General features: G+C 41.1%; 1 protein-coding gene across 11 annotated transcripts in view; it reads left to right on the forward strand.

Moving 5' to 3' along the window:
* ca12 (carbonic anhydrase 12) overlaps positions 1–10,856 on the forward strand; it is a 90,437-nt gene extending 79,581 nt beyond the window's left edge. For 10 of the 11 annotated variants that reach the window (XM_086027796.1, XM_086027797.1, XM_086027794.1 and 7 more), the window contains 9 exons: positions 1,726–1,975; positions 2,152–2,172; positions 4,262–4,441; positions 6,706–6,848; positions 8,330–8,425; positions 8,519–8,582; positions 8,646–8,803; positions 8,903–9,029; positions 10,020–10,856. In XM_086027796.1, the coding sequence (XP_085883922.1) occupies positions 1,918–1,975; positions 2,152–2,172; positions 4,262–4,441; positions 6,706–6,848; positions 8,330–8,425; positions 8,519–8,582; positions 8,646–8,803; positions 8,903–9,029; positions 10,020–10,534 (1,362 nt within the window). In that variant the 5' untranslated portion in view covers positions 1,726–1,917 and the 3' untranslated portion in view covers positions 10,535–10,856. Of the gene's footprint in view, positions 1–6; positions 858–1,725; positions 1,976–2,151; positions 2,173–4,261; positions 4,442–6,705; positions 6,849–8,329; positions 8,426–8,518; positions 8,583–8,645; positions 8,804–8,902; positions 9,030–10,019 lie in introns of those variants that run through there. The other variant, XM_086027804.1, reaches the window with a different exon arrangement.
* The last annotated feature ends 4,832 nt before the right edge of the window (positions 10,857–15,688 follow it).

A 15,688-nucleotide genomic window follows, 5' to 3' on the forward strand; every position in this document is an offset into this window, starting at 1 on the left:
GTGTGTGTGTGTGTGTGTGTGCATGCGCAGTTCAATATGTCTTCTGATAATCAAGGTTGCTGTAATTATTTTTGCTCTGACCAACCAATCAGAGGAATGAGAAATGCTGAGGTCATCCAGGGCCAGCACTCTGGCCCTGTAAGAACAAATTTGAAATATGACTGGTTAAAGAAACAATCCCATTTGAGTATAAATTAAGACTTTAAGTCTGCTAACATTGTTGATTCTGAAGGCCCTGTGCAAATGACATTGACATGGCAGAAATCTAGCGCCTGAAATCTGATTGGACGAAAAAAAAAAAATCGACATACCGGTATATGTCATTTGAGCATTTTCCATCATTTGCAATCAAAGAAGGCCCGATCATAGGATGTCCGCAGAAGATTATCCGGAGCAATTATCTTGTGGTGTCGGGTGGGAGGGAGGAAAAAAAATCCCTCCGTTTTTTTCCCCCTCAAGCTTCTTGGAAAATGGTCGGGGCCGGCATCCGCAAATTCGTACATGTTCAATATTTCCGACGGCAAATCGTTATGGTCAACAGAACACTTGAAATTGACTGAGCCCCCAAACCAGTGATTGTGACGTGAAACGGACGCTGTTGCCAGACACCAGCAACTGATTGTGCTGCGTGTTTGTATAACATGTCTTGGGAGTCATTTACCACAGTAAAAATGATACGGACAAGAGTTCTCCGCTGTAATGTAGTAACCAGATAAGTTAGCCTACCTTATTCTATTTCAGAGGTGTCCAAATCCGGTCCTCGAGGGCCACTATCCTGGATGTTTTTAGAATGTTTCCCTCCTCCGACACACCTCGTTATCAGGCTTCCGCAGAGCATTTGAATTCATTTGAATCAGGTTTGTTTCAAAGTGAGTTTCTGAAATAGCTAAAAGAAAAAATGATTTAAATTTATGTGGAAGACCTTATTCACAAATATGAGAATCAGTGAAGTTTTTAACCTGGATTTAAAAGCTACTGGGGGTAGACCTCACTTCTGTTGGCCGCGTATTCCACTTGTGTGCAGCATAGCAGCTAAATGCAGCTTCACCATGTTTGCTTTGAACTCCAATAATTGACCCAAGTCTGCAGATTGCAGAGGCAGAGCCCATCAGGGTTTTATATTCAATTGGCATTTCTTTAATGTACATGACCAGTAGCAGAATTTTGAAATCTATTCTATCAGTCTTGGTACTTTAACAAAAATCGTTGTGCGTGCTGTGTCGGTCATCTCGAGTACGTCACACAATATAATATAAGAACACACATGGTGATTTTTTTTGTCCTTGTGTATGGAGTTTCTCACATTGGTAAAAAAAATATTAGTTAAGCTTTGTCGTGCCCGAATTCATATCAAATAAAACGGACTCGTCTGGATGCGCTTACAAGTAAAGAGATGAATTGAAAGTGGATAAAAGAGATGGATATCATGTTTCTTTGATGACTTTGGCCAGCATTTTAAAGCATTTTTAGACATTTCTGCCCACACGGACAGGCTTTTGACAGTGTTCTCGTTTGCACGAGTGTCCACTTTTGAACAAATTCAAAGAAAAAAATGTCCTTTTTTCACAATGTCAGAAGACTGTGCATGCGTCACACAGCCATACATCAAGCCTGTCAATAAAGTGGAAATACAGTAGATGGTGTTAAGTCAAGGTAGAAAGATAGAGCCCTCTGGGGGTCAAACTGTAAAAACACGCCCTTATGCAAGCACACACTCGGCCGCAGGCACTTGACAAAGATTCCGTGGAAGCTGTGGACTTGTCACAGAGTGTGTTGACAAGAAGACCCAGTGGGCTGGTGCTTTTGTGACTGTGACGTCAATGGAGGCTACGGTGAGCGACAACGCGCGCTTAAAAGCGGCGTGGAGACTTGTGGTATGCTGCACGGACCGATCCACATCTGTCAGAGGACACCAAGATGCTGCGTTTGAGCTTCACACTCATCGCTCTATTACTGCAAGTGGTCGTGGCTTATGGTAAGATGCTTTCAGGATCAAGAAATGTTACCTTATTATTAGTGTTCGTTGAATGTTTTTTTTTTCAGGTGATTTAGCTTATGGATGGCTGTTTTTTCTTTTTAGCCTTTAAAAAGTGAAAGTGAATTATTGTAATTGCATATTCATGTTAAGTGCAACCTATTTGTCTGTTTCAGGGGCCAAATGGGGCTACACCAGTAAGTTTAATTACACATTTTTCAACTTTTTCTTCATTGTGCGTTTGAAATCATTTCTACATGTTATACAGTACCTCGTGAAGGCTTGTGCTACATTTGTGCACGTTATAAAAACAAGTTATTTATTTACCATGTAGCCCAGGGTAAAGGGAAAAGAAATATTTTCCGATTTCTTTAAAAGATGGAAATAATAGGATACAACTGTGCTTATATGAACTGTAACTGATATCCAACCATTATGTACCACGAATCGCTTTGCAATGATTAGAATTCCGAAATAGTGAGCTTGCCAAAAATAGTCACTTTTCTTCATCCTCCATAGTACAATATTGGCCTTTTTTTGTGTCCTATAGATGCAGAATTTCCGTCTTCGTCACTTGCTGTCTTTACTTTGTATTATTGTGCCTCTGCTTCTCAAAAGTTGCCCCCACTGTTGCATTAAGTCACCCAAATTGAAGTTGATTATACATACTTTTCCTGGATGAAAGTTTGGTTCATTCATTTTACTTCAGAAATAGTCATTAGTCTTGTATTGTCTTCAACAGTTCTTTGCTCAAATTACTGTATTTCCTACATTGTTATTTGTGTTTCAATTAGAGGAGGAGGTCAAATTGTCCTTTTTTAATCATAGCTGTGGTTTGCCATTAACAAGAGCAGATAAGGATAAGTGCAGTAATCACACATCTGCAGTTGGTGGACATGCGAATTTGGAACAATCAAGACATTTAAATGAAACCCTTTGAAACTATCTTGGTAATTCTCTGAGTCATGTGCACTTGTAAACATTTTTGGTGGAGAGAAAAGAAGCGTTGAAGAGTTCACCCTCAGTTATAGGCTGAAAGCAATCAGAGGGTCAACTTAGTGGCCAAGAGTCAGGCCAGCCGGAGGCCACATGACATGTGCGCGGTTGACTCATCGACCACCCCCAACGGAACCTTGAGATCCAAGACAAACACGTCAGTGATTGTTCTCTTTCTCACCGCACGTATTGGTTCATGTCATTTTGTAGAGTCTGAATAAGAATTCAGTGATACGCATCAGTCAAGCTGTCAGGATGGGCGCATCGCTTCCTGGAGCATCTCTAAATATCTCTAAATTAGCCATTTTGGGGGGATGAATTCAGTCAGTCATCATTAATCCGGAACAAATAGCTTCACTGAAAACTAAACATGATGCTTATAAAATTTGGAGACACGGTCATCGGGTTCACAAGCTTTACTTTCATCCCGCATAGGTTTTAATTAACATGTCTGTCTTATTGTCACGCCTTACTTCCACTCCAGACATGTTGCGAGACATCATGAAGCCGTTGAGCTCATCTTGTGAAATGCACAACTCGATTCTTAAAATATTCTGCGTCCTTTTTTTTTTTTTTTTTTTTTTTGTAGAAACCTCTCATTTAGACTGGCTTGTCACACGGCAGCCTGGTCCTGATGTCCACACAATGAAGCGTTTTCACATTCAGTTAGTAATATTCCGCTTTGAGTATAGACAAAATATTTCCGAAGGCCATCATTTATTCATTTGCGAGTCTCCCTTTAAACGAGAACCATAATTGCAACAGTGCGTCACTGCAAGTGGTGGTTACCTTAGAATTGTGATTCCTAACCAGGTACCGTATGGCAATTAACCAGTTTCACTGAATTTGATCAGACATTCATTTCGACTACAGATCTATAGGGCATTTAGGGGAAGTTAAATACACTCATTTTCACCAGGTTACATGCACGTGCCAAAATGGGTTGATTATTCGGATACATGAAGGCCCCTCTGAAAACGTGATCCATTCATTGGAAGAATGCAAGACGCACAGCGATTTCAAGAAAGTCTTCTAAACTCGGGCTCGAATTATACTTTGGTTGAATTGCAGTTTTCCAGCAGTTTTATTTCATATCTTTGACGAAGTATATTGCAAGTGTAGTGGCTCACATAGCTGATCTTCTTGCAGCTGCCGTGGGATTAGTTCCAACTCACTGCCTCATTCAGAATCACCCTGTGATTTACTCGCACCGAAAGTCAACTGGATTAGGCCCGGCTGTGTAGGAAATGGAAGAATGTATGGATGGGTTTACATTGATTCTATTTACAGGCTCAGATGGACAAAGCTACTGGCACCAACACTTTCCCTACTGTGCTGGACCTACGCAGTCTCCAATTGACTTCAAGACAGCGAAGCTCATCTTTGACGCATCTTTAAGCCCAATTGTGCTCGAGAACTATGATCTGACAGGGAGACTGGATCTTAAACTGAAAAATAACGGACATTCAAGTGAGTATTTCACCCATGTTGAAATGCGTGTTGAGGCATAGTTTAGTCTCCCAAAGCAGGTTTCCCCAAACATTTTGAGCTGAAGACCCAATTTGGAAATGCGTTTTTTCCACACACTGAGATGTATCACATGTTGCTAAATCATAGACGTATACTGTACATAAATAAATGAAACAAAACACGAGAGTACATGGATTTACTAAAACAAACATGCGGAGTATGAGCTAAGCTGCAAAATCCAACCGTTTTTAGCCATCTCAAGGGGCGGCCATTTTGTCACTTGTGTCGACTGAAAATGACATCACAGTTGCACAGGGCTCAGGTAACGACCAATCTCGGCTCACCTGTTATCTGAAGCTGAGCCGTGATTGGTCGTTAAATGAGCCCTGAGCAACTGTGGTGTAATTTTCACTTGACAGCGAGTGACAAAATGGCCGTTCCCTGATATGGCTAAAAACGGGTGGATTTGACTGTTTTAACTCTTATTTCTCAAATTCAATATTAATCCGAATTCCATGTTTAAACTGGTAGAGGCACAGAGAACATATTCTTGCCAAGAATGTTTTGGGGTTGACTTCCCCTTCAAATGCTGTTCAATGTAGGTAATGTGCGCCAACATTACACTTCATTTAGTATGCGCACTAGAAATAAATAAAAGAAAAACGTGAATGTGGTGTTAACATAATCACTATAAATGACCCATAGAAAAATATAGCAGAAAATGATAGGTGGCTCTGGCTTGTTTCGACATCTACCAATTTAGCTATTCTCGCCTTTCTTTTCTTAGCAGCTATTTTGCAAAATGAAAGAGCTCCATATTTATTCTGGGAAATTATGAGCAAAGATTACTCATCTGCTATGCCTACCCTGCGTTGGGTCTGGTTAATCTTAACATCAGCAACCGACATTAGTCAGCTCGACTATGCCAACAATCTGGTGATCCACTTGCGGCAAACGAACCCGTTGCCAAAATTGGGACATGTGCTGGTCCGATGGGCCCGAGTGGTAGCACGCATCATCATCAATGTGTGTTGACAGAGGCTTCCACTTAAAAAACAAAAAATATTCGTCATGCACTGACTTACCACGAAGAGTTATGGTCACTTGACTTTAAAGTAGCTCAATGGTGCTTTGTCATTTCTGCATTGTTTTTTTATTTGCGGTACCGCCGGTTGGTTGTTACATCAATTTACACCCATTTTATTGATGCAAATTGAAATAAAAACAGTGCTGTCAATAACGGTAGGGTTCTGCTGTCTTACATTAGGCAAGACAAGGCAACATTATTTATGTAGCACATTTCATATACAAGGCAACTCAGTGTGCTTCAAACAGCCAAAAAGCACAACACGTAAACCCAACAACACCCATTCAGTGATTTATAGACCAGAAGCAGAATTTTAAAATTGATTCGACAGCTGAGTGGGAGCCAGTGTAAAGCATTTAGGACTGAATATGTTCTGTTCTGGTCAGAACCTGAGCTGCGGCATTTCGTATGAGCTGCAGCTGTTTGATGGTCTTTTGAGGGAGTTCTGTCAGGAGTGGTTACGGTAATCAAATCTGCTCACAGCATGCAACCTTTCAGTCTGGATATGTTTTCAGCTGGTAAAGGCACTTCTAGTGATTGATTTGATATGACTGCTGAAAGTCAGATCCAAGTCCATCAGCTCCCCAAAATTTTGGACTTGGTCTTTGTTTTTTAAGGATGGGGACTCCAAGTGTTGACTAACAGCAACCCTCTTTTCTTTATTGGTGAAAGCTATTACCTCAGTTTTGCTTTAGTTTTAGTTCATCCAGTTGTTTGCTTTAGACAGTGACACAACATGTTAATCGAACTATTGTCATTTGGGGAAATTGATCACTTGTCATCTGCATAGCCATGCTAGCCATGAACATTGGTGTTCTGAAAAAATTGACGAAAGGGTGACATACAGACTGAACAAAAGGGGTCCAACGACTGACCCTTGAGGGCACCCAGCATGTCATGGCCATTCCGATTCAAAACTTCCAATCCAACTCCTATCCTCCATGTAGGACCTGAGCCATTTTAGGACTGTTCCATTCAATCCTATTAGCCACTCTGAATTTGGGAATTAACATACAAATGGACAAACAAACACAACATGGCCAAATTATTTTCCACTTTAGCTCCCCAGACAACCTCTGTGGCAATCTACACGAGTCCATTGTCGCGTTTCACTTAATGCTTGATGATTCCCTGAAAATGTAATAAATAACTGCCTTTTGTGTCGTCTGCTCCACAGTCCAAATACTACTTCCCTCAACGATGACCATCTCTGGCCTGCCTCAACGCTACACTGCAGCTCAGCTCCACATTCATTGGGGCTCCAAAACCAATCCTCTGGGTTCTGAGCACACGGTTGACAGTAAGCAGTATGCTGCAGAGGTAAAAAATAAATAAATTAAAAAAATTAAGTAAATGGCCTTTAAGGAAATGCACCACCCACATTTACACACAAGTCTCGCTTGAATGGTAACGTGTTATTAAACTCCACAGGCAGATGATGCCAATCTAGTGCTAATGAATTCTTGAATTCTGCCTTTGCAACACTTCACACTGCTCATGCCTTCATTTCAATGCAAAAAAAAAAATCTGTTCCACTTTGAGTCTCAGGAACCTATAAGATCAGTTTCAGCCATGTTCAGAAACGAGAGCCTGTACCATCAATTTCAGTCCCCTTGAGAATTTTTTCCTCTTACTGTATTTACAGTTGTGCTCAGTAAAGCCCTCCAAGCTTTACTTGCACAGTTAAGTTTACATTTGAACCCACTACCTAGCAAGCCCCGGAGGAACATTTCCAAACATTATCGTCCACTATTTGACAACAGACAGCCTCGCAAAATGTATCAAACCTTGAGCGTCTTACTGTTTGACGCAGAAATGACTTCAGCTTTTTGTATTTGTATTTATTTTTTTGTTACCTGTGCCTCCACAAGGCTGTGTTCCAGCGGCTGCAGAGCCACATGTAAGGTGTTGCGGTCTGTGTCTCAGTGGACACAGGGACTCATTTGTCAACGTGTCCTTTCAAGGCACTCCAGAATCCACAACCACACTTCTTTGATGACATGTTGTTTTTGGACTCATGGCATGACACGACACAATCTAAAAATTTCCATGTCCACTTTGATTGCCCAAAATTGTCATATAAATATATCTTCTGTTATTTGATATAAAGCACTACCACATCTATGCACAAAATATAATATAGATATAAAATAAAATATCATATTGTTGCCCAACAAATAATATCCATTTATGTTTAACTTGCTTTTTGCCAATAATATATCTTGTAAGGAATCATTTCAACAGGTTTTAAATTTGATTGAATTTTCTTGGTGAAGTGCATTGTCCACTGGCAGCAAGTCACTGCCGGCGATCTAGATCACATTTCTCCTAAATTGTACAGGAAATGAATAGTCATTATATTCAGAGATGGCATGATGTTGAAGTTGTCATGTTTGGTGGCCTGAAAAACTCATTTCTGCTATTTTTGGATGGTCTAGTCCTGGGCTTCATCAAATTGTGGGTTCACTGAAATCAGGGAGAGAGGAAGGATCGTAACATTGATAGTAATGCGGGTGCTATACTGGACCGTCGGGGTGGTCAATCTACTGCCCCGCCCTCGCATGTGCTCACGCACTCCGAGTTCGGGCTGCTTCTCCGAGAGGAGCCAGCTGGTATGGCTCAGGCTTCTGTTTTAAGAGCCTTCCCTGGCGAGGTCGTCCGGGAGGAGATCTCGCGTGACCGGTCATGCTGGAGTGACTAGGGTGTACTACTCAGACTGCTGCCCCCCCCTGGCCCGGATAAGCAGAACAAAATGAAATTATAGATTTGCCATCATAACTCATTTCTCTCTTCCCTTACAGCTGCACATTGTACACTACAACTCAGAAAAGTACCCCAATGTATCCATGGCCTTTGACAAATCTGACGGTCTGGCCGTACTGGGTGTTTTCATTGAGGTGACGATCTTTAGACCCTTTATCTTGGGATTGACTGTGAATATCTGACCATGTGACCATCTTACGCTTTTTTTTTTTTTTTTTCCCTAACAGATTGGGGCCTTCAATCCAGGCTACGACAAAATGTTTTCATATCTCACTCAAATCCCCCTAAAATGTGAGTCTATCACAATTTGCTTTGTTGCGAAGACCGGCGAATGACCTCTCCTTTTATTTATAGCTAACAGCCACAATATTCCCGCTTTTGACTTGAGAGCGCTGATGCCTCAGCGTCTGGATGAGTATTTCCGTTACGACGGTTCTCTGACGGCACCACCTTGCTATCAAAGTGTGCTGTGGACAGTGTTCAAGAATCCTGTCACCATCTCTCAAGCTCAGGTGACTTCTTTACCGATTCCATTCCGAACAAATTGGCCGTGAAACCTTTACGTCTGAACGGTTGAACTAAACATTTCTTTATCTCTCGCATGTTTGCAGTATGACACCTTGACGGCAACCCTCTTCGCCTCCTCAGCCAACCAAGCGACCGCTGTGCCTCTGGTAAACAACTTCAGGAAGCCACTCCCTATTGAGAACCGTGTTGTCCTGAGTTCCTTTAAGCTAGGTAAAAATGCTCTCCGTGAACGCCGCATGTCTGTAAAAGCAATCTCATATCAGTTTTAAACAGGAAGTCAACCCAAACATTTTTTTCAAGAATATGTTCGATGCAGGCCCACTAGTTGAGACAAGGCATTCTGCTAAATATTGTGTTTGTAGAATAAGAGTTGATCCACCCATTTTTAGCCATCTCTGGGGGCGGCCATTTTGTCATTTCTGTCAACTTAAAATGACATCAGAGTGTCTCAGGGCTCAGGTAACGACCAACCACAGCTCACCTGTTTTCTGAAGCTGAGACATGATTGGTCGTTACCTGAGCAGTTGTGATGTCATTTTCAGTCGACAGAAGCGACAAAATGGCCGCCCCCTGAGATAGCTAAAAGCAGGTGGATTTTGCTGCTGAACTCATATTCCACAAATGCAATATTAATCAGAATGCCTTGTCTCAACTAATGGGCCTGTGCAGAACATATTCTGGAAAAAATATGTTTGGGTTGGCTTCCCCTGTAATGCACATATTGACTTTTGTCTGGCTTGGGATCAGCTGCTGAGTTAGGGCGCAGTCAACCACTGCACTGGTATGCTTCTGGATAGCCATAACATTTAGGGGTGTCCTGCTTTTCAAACGGCTAACATGTTGGTGTTGTTCAGCTACTTGCTTTCCTTTATCTGTTGATGATTTGCATGGCTCTGTATCCGTCTCATTAAATCAGACGTGATAGAAAATAAGCGTCATACAAGACTACTGTTTACAAATCTTCCCACACAAATCAGAATGACACATACTACAGTACATCTCTTTACTGGTTACCTTTATCATCCAGACAAGCCTCGGGAAACGACAATGATTTTAATTACGCTTTGGGTTATAAAAAACAAACAAAGAACCACATTTACCTTCGTATAAACATATTCATTAACTTTGGTAATACACATCTGACACGGGCTGATCTAACAGATCTACAACAAAATGTGACTGGCTCTGTGTCTAATGCAGGAGTGACAACCCGCATGTCAACCACGTGCATCCTCCAGAGGAAGGCAGTCGTTCGCCAGTTGTTGGTTGGCGATTTGGAGGAGGTGATTGAAAGTGGGCTCCTGTCCCCAAGTGGCACCAAGTTGCTCATCCAGGCGTATGCGCAAGCAGAATTGAAGGAACCCATAAACGGACTTACATCGTCAGTCAGTGCATCAGCCAATTTGTTGACCATGTTGAAGGAGATCTCTCAGCCTACGGTGGCCTTTGGCGCATTGCTGCAGCAGAAGTCCCTGGAGATCCAACAGTCCACCACCACCAAGAGCCTGTCGGTTTCTCTGGCTGAGGCTGTTCTCCCAAAGCTCAACCTCAACAGCTACCTGGCCTGCAAGGCAGACCTCGCTCCCGCAACGCTCAAGTACCTCCTCAGTGGACGGCCCCTGGGGCAGGAATTTGAGGATTTCTTCCTGCTCGATCCATACCTTGATAGTTATACAATGCATCCTTGGCTTACGCAAAGGGAGTGGGAGGACTAGAGAGATTCCCCACATCGCTCTCTGTAGCACACATCCGCCGTGTGTGCCTAGCATAGTAAAAGTAGAATTTTAGTCGTGCTCTGCATTCTCTTGCATATTCTAACTAATGATCTTAAAATTAAATTATTCATTCCAGTGTGTGCACATAATCAGAATTTTTTTTTGGGGAACATTTATAACTATGATTCAATTCACGCGTGCCTGCATGCCAACATTATCGCTAGCCTACTGAACTGTTGTTACAACAAAGATTGTTTTATCTCAATTTGTGTTATGAAATGACGCACAATAAGGTATGTTATGGGCTTTTGGGTCCCTGCCTAACTGTTTTCTTTGAAAAGCTTTGAATAAACTATTTAAAAATAAAACCAAAAACTCGTTTGTGTTTCCTTTTGTAAAATATTCACATACAGTAGTACAATGACTTATAGGTGCTCTAATATGATTTTAAATGTTTGTTTTTTTATTTGTTTATTGTTTTTGCTTTGTGTTGCAAGCCAAAAAGCAAGCTTCACATACTGCACTGTGCCAATGAAAAAAAAAAAAAAAAAAAAAAGTGGAGAGCAACAGTCACTGCTGCACTTTTTACCGAATGGTACAAACAGTCAAACACACAAATACAAAATGAAAACACTTGCAACAAGCTGCAGTAGTCACAAAACACACTTCCAGACGGTTCACACGGAGTAACCATTCCTGATGTCATTCACTAGGCCATGCCCCTTTAAGGCACATAATGTCACACAATACAGTTGTGACTTACTACACCTTAAACACAGCTTAATTTTTGGTTTTATAAAATGCTGTTCTGTTGTTCTTTATTATAAACACATAACAAAAAAATTGTCATGTGTTTTGGAGGGTTGAATGCTTTAATCCTGCCATTTCAATTCATTCCAATGAGGGAAGATGATTTAAAATACAAGCAAAGTTACGAGCTTGGCCAAGGAAAGCATTATCACAGTACAATCTGTATGCTTAACCTGGCAAAGTACGGTGCTTTCTCAGGTATAATGCTTGATATTGACATTGTTGTGCAGACAAGGGCATTTGCTGTTCTGCTACTCCTACGAATTAACTCTGGTATATGGTCTTTTTGTAAGATTTAATACTGTACAGGATACACCCCAAAAGGCAGTCCTTCTTGAGGCACAAGCCAAATTATAAACCAATGATTGACATCCAACTTGCACTATTTATTAAAATCCAATAGAAGAGCTGGATTTAAAAAAAACAACAACAACTTTACATAGACAATGCCTTCTTTTGATCTTGTTATGCAGCCAAGTAAAATGTACTGTATGCTTCACCAATGTTCTGATAATCTTTTAACTACCTCAATGACTTCAACCCAAGTGATAGGATACTCTGTGATTGACAACATCAAAAAATAAAAATAAACAAGTATCATGGGTCACCACAGCAATTAACTCGCATGATGTGTTTGGCACAGTTTTTACATTGGATGCTCTTCCTGATGCGAGCTACTCATTTTCTGTGGGGGGCTGTCCATCCTGACCAGGACCTCAATCCCTGGGTCCAAAGTCAGCGGGGTTACCCACTGATCCAACATTTTCAAGGAGTGTTACAATAATATACTTCAATTTAGTGTACAAACAAAATAAAAAACTGCTTTTTGTACTGCATACACTTAGGTTTTGCAGATTCCCATGCTGGTTGTCATTTTTTTGGTTCTATGTTGTTTAATGAGACAAAAGAGGAAAGTTGAGGTAAAAAACCCTAAGACGAAGAAGGCCACGCTGTCAACATTATATTTGACTCGCATCAAATTTAAACGCCATATAGAGGCCTCTTAAAGTTTTCAAGTAAATATTTCAGGAAGCAATTTCCACATTTAGATTTCTTTTACTAGTGAGAAAAATACAAGAGCAAGCATAGTGAAGTTCATTTTAAGAGATGGTTAACCGTCAATGAACCGCACATTTCGGTTTATAGTTTTACTCTTTTTAAAAAAGAATGAAACGGTCATACTATAAGATTTTACACACGTCTCGCCGTGAGTCACTTCTGAAAATGTGATGATGCATGAAAAATGATGTCACTTATTTTCCTCTCTTTTAAAGAATTCCTACCCTGGAGTATACTCTTAAGGGCTTTACATTACTACGTAGCTTGTGGTATGTTTCTTTTCCAAGTTAAACACTTGAGATAATCCCCATGTATTATCTGAATTAGCCTAAGCATGTAGAAAAAAACACTTTTGGAAAAAGGGTAACCACTCTTTTATCACCCACTTAGCAGTGATTGGCATTTTTTCAGAGTTCTTGATAACATTTCCACTGGGTGTGAAACTCACAGCTTGGGGGCCAGATCTGGCCTGCCACATCATTCTATGTGACTGGCGAAAACAAACATGCATCCATGTCATGTCTCCTGAGGAATACACACAAAACTGCAAATTGTCTTCATTTTACAGAATAATCTGAAAAGTGTTTTTCTATCTTTGTAATGGGATATTATTTTGCTCTTGCTTTGGAATGCATTTGATTGAGCAGTTTAACAATTAAAATGCCCAATAAATATGATATTACTTGGATACATTAAAATTCAGAGGGCATTGAAATATGTTTTTAGCCTGATTTCTTTAAGGGCCGATTTGTAATCTCAGTTCAAGGTATATTAATTCACTTGAAGATGTGAATAAGTCATTTTGTACCTGCAACGGAGCTACTGCACATATAGAATGAATAACAATTCATACCTCTTTAGGTAGCGTATACCACACGCACTCACTCATTTCCATATAGGTTGGTGTTCTCTATATAGACACAGCTCAGAGGAAAAAGGAAGCTTGAGATGAAGTGTAAAGAGTATGTGTCACTGCCCACAGGGATTTTCAAAGTGTACACAGTACATCAACAGTGTTCCCTCATGTGAAGATGTCCTCTTGGTCTTGTTTGATTTTTGGGGGTTGAAAGTTCAGACATACACACACACACACACACATACACATTCATATATATATATATATATATATATATATATATTCCAAAAACATGCTGGAGCCTTTCCCAGCTGTCTCCGGCTAGTAGGTGGGGGCACCCTGAATTGGTTGCCAGCCAATCGCAGGGTACACAGTGACAAACAAACATCCACACTCACCATCACACCTCGGGGCAATTTAAAGTGTCCAATCAATTTATCATGCATGTTTTTGGAATGTGGGAGGAAACCGGAGTACCCGGAGAAAACCCACGCAAGCACGGGGAGAACTGTATTGCATGTGTATTGCCATTATCGCGATGACGATATTTTTGGGATATACTCTATTGTGCTCTACTCACATGAATGAATTGTTAAAGAGTAAGTATGGCTGTGCCTGAGTGTGCGTTCTTGTGCTGAATGACGCCGCTGTGTCGTTTTTTTTATTTTGAAATGTCAAACAACATGCTTTATAACAATATTTTGGAAACCATGTTGTAAAAGGTCGCTGAGTTGACGTGTCACAAGATAGGGTTTGAAGTCTGGGTTTTGGGTGTTACTTTGGCAGTGTATTTCCCCTAGAATGTATGGTCACACTCCGAAATGTTTGACTACTTTCACGATTCCACACAATTTCAATTCTATCGACTCGGTGTGAAGTTGAGGGGTATTGGGGAGCACCGCTTTACAAACAGACAGCGATTCACTGATCCTCTCAAGGTCAGCGCTGCGCTACTGAAAGTCCCGGGTCACGTTAGGACTGTTTCATCCATTCCCTCGGGCCTTCCTGCCTCGTTGGATCTATGCGCGGACCGCAGTCCAAACAATGAGGGGACAGGAGTCAACAGGCATCCGTGATGGTCGGGTGGCATGAGAAGGATGGGCTCACCCGCATTTGCACCAAGCCTGTACTTAGAGCTGCTCCATGATATCATAATAAAAGGGTTCTTGGCTTCACAGAAACACTGTAACAAACACATCCTTCCCTGTGAATATTTCTGAGAAAGTTTTAAGATGACCCTGAGCCCCCACCGGCTTCCCAGCACTCTGCGGCATTGATCACGTGCCTGCAGGAGCGGTATGACTTCATCTTTACAAGCTTTCTTTTCACCGCATTGTAAGCTACCATTTCCAAACTTCAGGTTCACAAATGTTTATTATTATACATTATGAGCATTTGTAGGATAAATGTTTTGGCCTTTTCCTCTGATGTTTTATTTGCTTTTACAGTCGCACTCTGGGCTGCCTCAAATTCAGAGTGATTCACAGTGTTGGCGTTTCATAATGTCATCATTGTCGCTGTGGGCCACGCATGCTGTGGTCCGGGTTGTCAGTGTGTGCGGTTATAGAAATACAGTGACACACTACTGCAATACAGTTTCATTGTTCTCTGTTGTGGATTTTTAAGCAATTATGCCACCTCTCAGTTCCAGTATTAGTCAAAGTTTTCAAAGAAGAGTGAGAATATAGGTCTGAGACTATTGTTGTATCTATCTTCGTGTAGCAGTTATTTGAAGGTTTATAATTACTGTCACATGATCACATCCATGCTCATTTCTGTTAGCCAGTCTAACCGTGTTTAATATTACATTTTAGCTAGCTGACTTTCGTTAGATTAAATTATATGGTGTGGATGAACATTTTGGAATTTTAATGTACAATGTTTCATTGCCTTTTGTCTTATGTGTGAGATTTGCGGTTAATATCAACTTGGAGCGACACATCCTATACATGTTGAAGCAAGCACGCTTTTGCCTATTTTCATAACTGCGAGCGAGAACAGGTCCTAAGAAATACTTTTTAAAAGTGTTTTTTACTAGATTTAGGTGTGTAGAAAGTGTGTGGGAGGGGTAACGTGTTCCCTGCGATAAACGGCGGTTCACTCTACACTTCTGATCAGCCAATCACAACAAAGTACTTAATGCACTGAGACATGTAGATGTGGTCAAAATGACATGTTGGAGTTCAACCTCAGCATGCCAATGGATAAGACAAGTTAAACTAAGTGACTTTGAACTGGCATTGCTGGTCTTTGGATGTTAGAAATGTACTACTAAACGGATTTCAGGATTCAATGTCCCATAAATATGCCCTGCGATTGGCTGGCGACCAGTCTGGGGCGCACCCTGCCTCTCGCCAAAAGTCAGCAGGGATCGGCTCCAGCTCACCCGCAACCCTGTTGAGGACGACTAGAGCAGAAACTGGATGGAT

This window comes from Filicampus tigris, chromosome 4 (genome assembly GCF_054856515.1).
Source record: "Filicampus tigris isolate MCC_2025a chromosome 4, RoL_Ftig_1.0, whole genome shotgun sequence".
NCBI lineage: Eukaryota > Metazoa > Chordata > Actinopteri > Syngnathiformes > Syngnathidae > Filicampus > Filicampus tigris.